The sequence below is a fragment of the Morone saxatilis genome, unplaced genomic scaffold (genome assembly GCF_004916995.1).
Source record: "Morone saxatilis isolate NCDOM2014 unplaced genomic scaffold, NCSU_SB_2.0 Contig23, whole genome shotgun sequence".
In the NCBI taxonomy this organism is placed as follows: domain Eukaryota; kingdom Metazoa; phylum Chordata; class Actinopteri; family Moronidae; genus Morone; species Morone saxatilis.
This window is the reverse complement of record NW_023339796.1, coordinates 21354836-21363895: the sequence shown is the minus strand read 5'-3', so window position 1 is coordinate 21363895 and position 9060 is coordinate 21354836. Positions and strand designations below refer to the sequence as shown.

The following is a 9060-nucleotide window of genomic DNA, read 5'->3' as shown; positions in this document are numbered from 1 at the left end:
CACACACACACACACAGAAGCTGCTCGGTGGCTGACATTCTCCTTTTTTCACCTCTAATTGGTCTTCTGGGAGTTGTCAGAGGTCTCAGTGGCTGTCTGCAAGGTGGCAACACACACACACACACACACACACACAGCCATGCATCAGGAGAAGCAGGAGATGGAGGCGACAGAGGAGGAGAGGAGCTGTGATTGTCACCTGAAGGTCATGACCATTAATCACTGTTTGTAAAGACAAAGGAGGGGAGAGTGGAGAGGAAATATCACGTTGGCCTGTGCTGCTGTTCTAAACTGGGTGACACTGTTGTATGGCTGCTTTAATAACAGTCTCACCACAGTTTTGGGCATATCAACTCATACAGGCCACCTAGTTACATGCCTGTTTAGCTGAAAAGGCCACAGAATTCTAGCTGCATTGTGTTTGCTGCAGCCTGTGGAGCCTTTTGTGCGATGTGTGGAGCTGTCCTGCAGCTGGCTACAGTCTCAACGTAACATCATTGAAAAGCCTGTTTCTGTGCTCTACTTGAACTGCAGCTAATCATGCGGACGCTGTTGTATTTTTCTGCGTGCCTCCATGTTGTGGAAAGGCCCATTAGGCGTTTGTCTCGGACAGATGTCATTTAAAGTAGGTTGTAGAATTGGGATTGACAGTTCTCTCTTTCACTCAGACTGCTCCACGTCCTACACCAGATTAGACAAACGCATCCGTCGCTTGGTTGCCTTGGCCGGCAAAATGGAGCACTTGTTCTGGAATCCTAAGATCTCTCCCTTAACCATTCATGTAGTATAGCAGGTAGTCTGACACAATCAGCGTTTGAATACACTTACGGAGAACGAAGGCCTCAACCAGAGGTTACCAACCTTTTTTGGCTATGAACCCCAGTTTTAGGCCCACAGACTAACTTAAGCCATGCTTGAAAAAAAACCAGCATGTTCCTTCAAATGCCACTTCAAAATATGACCCCTCTTGTGCCATCTCTGGACGGTCAAGTTAGCAATAATAAATATGTAACGTCTGGTTAGACTTTCAAAATAACCTTTTTAATATAAATAAAGATAGAAAGATCTAAGACAAAACAAGAAAAAACAACGTGCACGTTTGAGGCGCCATCTTGTATTATTCAAATCATGTAGCCTTATTTATTTAATCATTCCTAACAACTTAAATCTGCAGTAGGTAACTTTGATAAAAGTAACGTTTTATCATATGAGTTGAAACTTTCACTATATCCTGACAGTAGCACAAAAATCAGGTTCCTCTGGCTCCTCCTAGTGCTCCTAATGGGACTGACGAATCCACCGGGTAATGAAAACAACCAATTACCATTTTAATTCTACATAATTCTCCCCCCTTATTTTAGTGTTTTGGTGTTTACTCACTCACAAACTACTTCAATCTTTTTTTTATCATCTCTCCTCCCCACACCTTTGTCTCACACACACAGGCTGGCCCACCCTGCCTTACCTCTTTTTGCCTCTCTCTCCCTGGATCATACAGGCTATTCTTGGTCAGCAGTAGGTTTTATGAGTTATGAGATGTAAGTTGCACAACAGACACACTCATGTTTTGGATTTTTCTTTCATAGAGGCCGCCAGTCAATCTGTTCCAAGCTAATATCTACCTGTTACCATCGGCGGTCGATCAATCGGAGCACCCTCAGGTCAGACCTCACAGAAAGGCTCCTTTCATTCACGCAACTGTTCTGAATGTGAGATCATGTCAGCATGCAGCCTCGTGAAGGTCACAGCTCATGGTCAAGTTCAACATAATTTAAGCCAAGCATTATTTAACACGCTTTTTTTTTTCTTATCGAAATGAAACTTTTAAAAACCTAATATTTACTCATTAAACCACCCCAACCCTGTGCTCTTGGCCAGAAAGACGGCCTGAACACTGTCGTGACTAATGACTGTAGTATCAGTCTGCCTGCATTTGTACAGTTAAGCCCTTTGAGCAGATGGTGCTCAAGATCAACCGCTGATAGATTTAATCGACTGTCAAGAGTTCCATTAATATTTGTGCAACAGCACCCTGTCAATATGTTTAAAAGCTTCTCTGGATAAAAGAGGAAACATAGCAGAGTATTTGATATGTTCCAATCTAGTCTGATTATCACACACAATCAGTAAATGAGCACTGTTGCAGGATATAATCAGATCTTTTGGTGGAGCTGCTCCCATATCCAGCGTGCAGTCTTTACTTCTGTGCATTATTGTTCATGTGGAATATTTTCCACTAATTGTATAAGCATGAATACTTCACAACAAGGTCAGGCATGTCAGCTTATTTATTCAGGGAAAAGAAAAAACAACGACAGCGTGATGGGTTACCAAACTTAACAGTGCAACAGTGGTGAGTTACAATGGTTGAAATTTTCATTTTCCCTTGAAGACCTCTAACTGCTTTGTGATGGAAAAATATCTTGATAAAAGCATCTGACAGTAGTCAAGGGTTTCCTTTCAGGCGTTCCAGATGCAGGCATCTGTTGTTCAGCTGCTGAAAATACACAAATACCCTGTACACAAGAAAAACAAGATACAGGAAAGAGAAGTGTCATAGGTGGCTGTCACCGGTGAATTACGTTAATACAACAAAAAGGACTGAGTTGAAAAAGAATTCTTAGCAGATGTGATCTTCTGTGATTTTGTTGCTGGGATCTTCTTATTTTGGTGCAGGCTTGGACGTAGGCCAGTACATCAGTGCAGTGTGTAGGATTTAGTGGCATCTAGCAGTGTAATTGCAGATCACAACCCCCTCGTCTCACCCTTGCGTTCCAAGCATGTAGGAGAAACTACGGTTTGTTGGCCAAAGGCCCATATCTAGAGCCTAGGGCTGGGAGCCTAACTCAAATTTAATGAAGATAGCTGTAAGTAAAACAAATTTTTGATACTCGTATAGTATTGAAGCATTCAGTCAGTGCCATAAAACTATCGAAGAAGCCAGTGTTGGGTTTGTCCCTTCTGGGCTACTGTAGAAATATAGTGGTTCAACATGGTGGACGTCACGGAAGGCAACCTGCTCCCTCTGTAGATAAAAATGTCTCATTCTAAGAATCTTTTTCAGGTTACTATACACTAGCCAGCTGAGTCAGGACTGCCAAGATGGCGACGGGCAGAGCCGACCACACTGAGTTTCACAACAGCTTTGTAATTATACAGTGTATGGGCAGGAGTTGCGCTTCTGTAAGTTGTTACAGAATTGAGTCTATAAAGGAACCTGCTTCCTCATATGCTGTAGAAGAGCACCTGACAGTACAGAGAGAACTCTCAACAGAGGTAAGAAGGAAACAGGATGTCTCACTTGTTAGCTACTTTAATTAATAGTACTGGAAAAAACAATGTGTTACCATCAGTGTTGGGTAATTGTGTCCTTTCTCCCCAAATGTCAGACTAACAAAGATTAAAATCCAGTTTTGTTTTCAAAAGGGAGGGAGGGGCCAACATTACATTTTTTAGGGAGGTTAACTGTAATGTTATTGTAATATCCTACCTAGTAGTGAGGAACTGCCCAACACTGGTTACAATGTAACTTTTTTATTAAAACTTCAGTTTTCAGTTAGCTCAGTTCTCTGAATACTGCGCCTGTTGTCGCTACACACGGTCCATGTACAGTATGTCTCACACATGCTTATAGATGTCATGTACAGTCACAATATCACATACTTCATCAGACTGCATTCAGAAGACGTTAAATCTTATTTTAAGAAGTGTTAATTAGGGTTAAACACATTGTTTTCTTTCCCGAGCTGATAATGGAAGAAGCGAGTGAGACATCCTGTTTCCTTCTCATCTACTTTATATAAAGGCTTCATTCTAAGGTGACGAAAACGCAACGATTCTTATTTTCAGGTGATTATACACCAAGGAAAACATTCCATTTCTGCCAGTAAATGTTAAATGTTACACACTGGCCCTTAAGAGCATTTTGGTGGCTTCACACACTCAGAAATACACTAGAATAACCAGGCGACAGCTGGGGGATCCCTTTGAACTGGAAAACTTGTAGGCTCCAGCCTCGATAATGGAGCGCCGTGGCTCGTTAAAAACTGAGGGAGGGCGTCCAGTCTGAATCAATCAGTCTCCTGTGTGTTCTTCACCTGATTCAATTAAAGCCTTTTCATAAAACTTAATGACTCTAATGCAGCACAGGCAGGGAGAGGCAGAGCGAGATAGGGACAAGGAAAGAATGAGTGACAATGCACATCAGTAACATCAATATTAACTAAACATTTTCTTTACAATGCAGAATATGAGAATCATTTCGATGTATACTTTATCAGAAAAGGGTGCACTGCTTCATGTTGTGATGGCTGAAAGCACTGTTGCATATCAGGGCTGCACCCTAGTGCTGAAAATGTGAACTGATCTGGTGGATTATCCTCCAAATCAAGCTCTGCAAGGCCAGTGCACAATGAGCGCAATTAGTTGATTAGTCACTTAGTCATTTTAATCAGTGGGCTCATGATCGCGTCTGCTTTCCCTCGATGAGCAGCCTCAAAAAAGCACTTCCCTGCTCCTTGTTGTCCAAAAAGTCTCTCCCAATCTGAAAAAATGTGACATTGATCTGGTGTGAACAAAGTGTTGCCATACCGTGTCGACACAATGAAATGGGCTACATTTGTATGGAAAGTAGCTCAGATAAAAAAGAACATTATTTCTGCTTGTTGCGGTAAGACACTGACAGAGCTCTGTGTGGGAAGATAAAAGCACATATCCTTTCAGCTTCGTAATTGCTGTGTAAGCGTTCCTCCCAGATCCTTCAACGTGAATGCGTATGGATTTATTGATCTGGTGCAGTTTTTAAGTGCACAAAGGCAGTTTTTGGGAAGTGTGTTTTTTCAGAGGCTACAACCACTAAGTTAGTGGTCAGTCTGATTTTTGAGGGCAGCGTGTATGTGTCTCCCTGAAATGATGCATGCAGAGAGAGAGGAAGATGTGCTCGCTCTGTGTTGTTGAACATTAACATAAACCTGAACCACTGGTGTAAAGCCATTCTGTAATCCGTACAACTACAGACAAGCAGTTCACAACAGTGCTATGATGACACGTTATTTCCTGTGAACAGATCTGTACGGGTACTTGATGGCAAAGCTCTGTTCTCTTGGTGTTACATTTACATCCACGTCAGTCATGAATCACAAGGAGAGGAGGAAACCAAGAAGAGGATAAGCCTAAATTTATTTAAACGCTTTGTCATGAAGGAGAGATGAAAGAGAATGAGAGAAACATTGTGTAAATGAGGCATAAACCTTTCTGGCTGGTTGAACCGATGAGGATTAAGTCAGTAAAAATCAAGATTTGAACCTGGGCTGAATCCAAACCAAATGAAATGTATCAATGGCTTTTGAAGTAAATTAAAAAAATATACACTCATAATTTAATCATGAAGCAGTTTCTGAGCCAAAAACCACATTCCTGGTAACTCTGTTACTCTAGAACTTGTGCTTCAAAGCTACAAAAAAGCTGCTAAATGCCCCCCTTGGTTCCCCAGTTAGTGGCTAACTCCTGTGTGCTGATTGGTGCTGGACAGGTAGTGCGTTTATCTGAGCTTTTTAGCTGGAAGTAAGTGCTTCATAGAGCTGGGAAGAGCTGCAGAGTTGATGATAAATTTCGATGGGGTCATCACTAAGCACCCCCCATTCACTTTGACACTGTCATTTGATCCATTGTCAGTAAGCAACATATCAATTAGTGCAGCTTTCAAGACTTTAAGGTCTTAAACTCAGCTAATGAGGAGAGATGGATGTGAAGGACAAACTGAATGAGTTTTAGTTCCTGAGACAGAAAATAGAGGCATTTAGTATTGCGTTCATCATTACAGGTAACATCAGTGAAAGTGCATTCATTTGTGAACAGTTCACTGCTCTCATTGTGTGAACACTTGATGAATGCCTGTGCTAGTGGTAGATGGTGAAGATTACCTTGTCAGTATGTTCCCAGTAGTGCTCTGTGTCTCTGCAGCCTCACTGTAGCCTTCTCAGTGGAGTTCTGCCTTTTGTGTCCATGTGAAACAATAGCCTGACTCCATTGCTTTTGTTAAACATCATTCTCCGTGTGTTACTAATGACTGTACAGCCTGGCACTCTCACCTCTTTGTGCCAGGCAAAAAAGCGTGCTAAATAAGAATATTCAGTGTTGACAGGGAAAAAAGAGATCCAGCTTGGCTTTATGTGCGTGTAAAAATTGTTGGGTTGGTTTATGAGATTTTGAGAACTCTCTCGAGAATTCTGTGTGCATTTCTGTTTTCTGATCTGCTTCCATTTTAACTTGCTGTTGAAGCTGGTTGCTGTTAATGCAAACTTAACACGTTCTCCATGCTGTCTTTATACATTTATAACATTTCAACAACTAATTCCATCAGTATACACTTCCTGCATGGCTATTACACATTCAAAGGTCTTCCAGCTACTCAAAAGGGCACAATTCCTAGTTGGCCTTTAATTTAAAGCATTTGCATGAAGTGTTTCATTGATGGTAGCTTGAGAGTGGTGGAAAAACAGCAAACGACTGGAAGCCATTGGACTTACAGTGAAAGAAAGTGTAACTGCATCAAACATCTCCAGAAAAAAATTTGATTTGAATCAAGTCAGGTGTGGTGAGAAAAAATGTAGATTTTATTTTTAAGCCACATGCCCTACAGTCAGTGCAACCTCAGAAATACAATGGATATAGACCAGTGTCAAGTTATTTTTTTTAGGTGAAACAATGCTAATTTGGTTAACATAAACAATCTTTTTTCCATGACCAAGAGAAGACGACCAAGATGATGACGAGCTAAAAACAGACCTTTGATAATAAAAACTATGACAAAATGTATGTTTTGTCTTTGTTGATGAGACAGGGTAAAAATGTTAGTGGAGGACTATCAGAAAGTTTAAAAATGTATGTATTTCCCCCCAATAAATAAGAGGATCAGGGTTTTTTAAGACCACCCACCCCATACGTTACAAGAGCCAATTCCCAACCTGCAGAAATATCTGTTAATCAACCATCTGAAGCCGACCAGACCCGCAGACTGCCATGGCTATGTATTGATCCTGGTCCTGGGAGCGGCTGACAGACCAACTGTTCTAAACGTGTCTTTTATTGTTGAGTATCAGTAAGTTTTGACTAAAAGTTGACTTCAATGTTATCACTTTCTCTTGTTTAAACTAAGTCTTGTGAATGCTGAATGTGCAATCAGCTACACTTATCATGTCTGCGCCTGTTATTAGTACAATCCTCCTTTACATTCATATGCATGAGGAGAAGGTGTGTGATCATTTCACTACAAGTGCACACAAGTTTGGTGCACCTGTCTGATGCTCTTTCCACAGATCTTCTTAAAATACATCAAACATGAGTTGCAAAGGGTTAGTAAATCCAAAGATGTAGAACGCTGTGCTGCAGCTGTTTGTTTCTCCAGTCATCTTTCTGTTTAACTTGATTTACATACATTTCTGAATCAATAAGGTTAAAATTCCACACTCCTACATCAAGCAGTTCATGTGCCAAGAAATCCATAAACTGCCCTTTTATTCAATTTGGACCTCAGTTTAGCCCAGCTATGTGCTCATTGCTGTTTCTCTGCTTCTTTAACAGCTCCTTTACCCAGTCAGTCAAAACCTGAAGGACTATGACTGATGGACTCATCTCCCAACTCAAGGTGATCCAGCTGGGAAGATAAAACATTTGTGACCCCTGTCTGACACCTCCTTCAGAAAAAATGAGGACTATCATTCTAGCTGTTGCATGTGTTCTCTGTCTGGGCCTGTCCCTGGATGCGTTGTCTTTGAGTGGACGGAGGATAGAGGCAGTAGACGGAGAGGGAGCCGAAGCAGCGATCAGAGGAGAGAAGTTGCTCAAGCGAGTGAGACGAGGCTGGATGTGGAACCAGTTTTTCCTGCAGGAGGAATACACAGGCAGTGACTACCAGTACATTGGCAAGGTAAGAGCTGTGCCACTGCCTCCCAGTTTCTGGTCACATTGAAATATCCAACATTGCATCACATAAATCCCCTGATTAGTTGCAAAGACTCTCATCAGTTTATTCTTCTTTCCTAAATTGCAGGCTTTATTAATATGCATTTATGCTAAAGTTTATCACTCTTTACCCATTTTGCACATGACTTCTGTGCCTGCGAGCATAATGAATTAAATCAGCTCATGAAAAAATGAAAAATCACACATCATCTACTATTCAATATAGTTTACACATGAAGATTTACACACAAAAACACACTGTTTTGAGATTATGCAACCTCACAAATGAATTCATAAGGAAAATGTATAGGTCATAAAGCCTGCATCCATGTTAGCAGATGGGACATGGGTCAAACTTAAATGTCAAAACACATATCAAGTAAATCTTGTATTATTTATCGAAATACATATGGTTTCTGTCAATTTAGGTAGTTCACACTGATGTATGTTCAAGTGTTCATTTCTCTGATAAGTTTGGTTTAAGTGTTTTGAAACTATAAAAGTGGCTTTCATGTCGGAATTGACACCTGAGCCCTGCTCAGGCATATAGAAGGGATCTCCATACCCTGGCGCCAAACCCGACAGTGGCAGGAAGTGGAAACGCAATGTCCATCTTTTATATGTCGATGACATATATATTACTGTGGCTAATGTTAGCTATCATTAGCAAACTTTAGGTAGATATTGCTGTGTAACTGCCATTACTGAGTCATTAATGAGACTTTATGACTCTTCCCTACTTGTACCACTAGTACACTATGCTTTAGCATTAGCACTGGCATAATCCTGTAGCTATCACTTGCAGCCACACAAATCAATATTGTTATATTAACAGTAGGTACAGAGTGTTGCTCATAGTGACAAGTCCAGGGTGGCACTGTTTGGTTGTTTTGGTCCTGATATAGAAACTGTTTGCTAGCTGCCTAACACCAAATGGTAGAACACATGGAAAATAATTAACTTTAAAAAGCCATATATACGCCAATCAGCCATAACATCATGAGCACTGACTGGTGAAGTGAATAACTCTGATTATCTGGTTATCATACCACCTGTCAGTGAGTGGGATTTATTACAGCAAGTGAACATTTTGTCCTC

General features: G+C 41.0%; 1 protein-coding gene across 1 annotated transcript in view; it reads left to right on the top strand.

Moving 5' to 3' along the window:
* The window catches only part of LOC118334938 (cadherin-6-like), a 90353-nt gene that overhangs the window by 23214 nt on the left and 58079 nt on the right, over nt 1-9060 (top strand). The window contains exon 2 of the mRNA XM_035671041.1: nt 7582-7927. Coding sequence (XP_035526934.1) covers nt 7706-7927 — 222 coding nt within the window. The 5' untranslated portion in view covers nt 7582-7705. The remainder of the gene's footprint in view (nt 1-7581; nt 7928-9060) is intronic.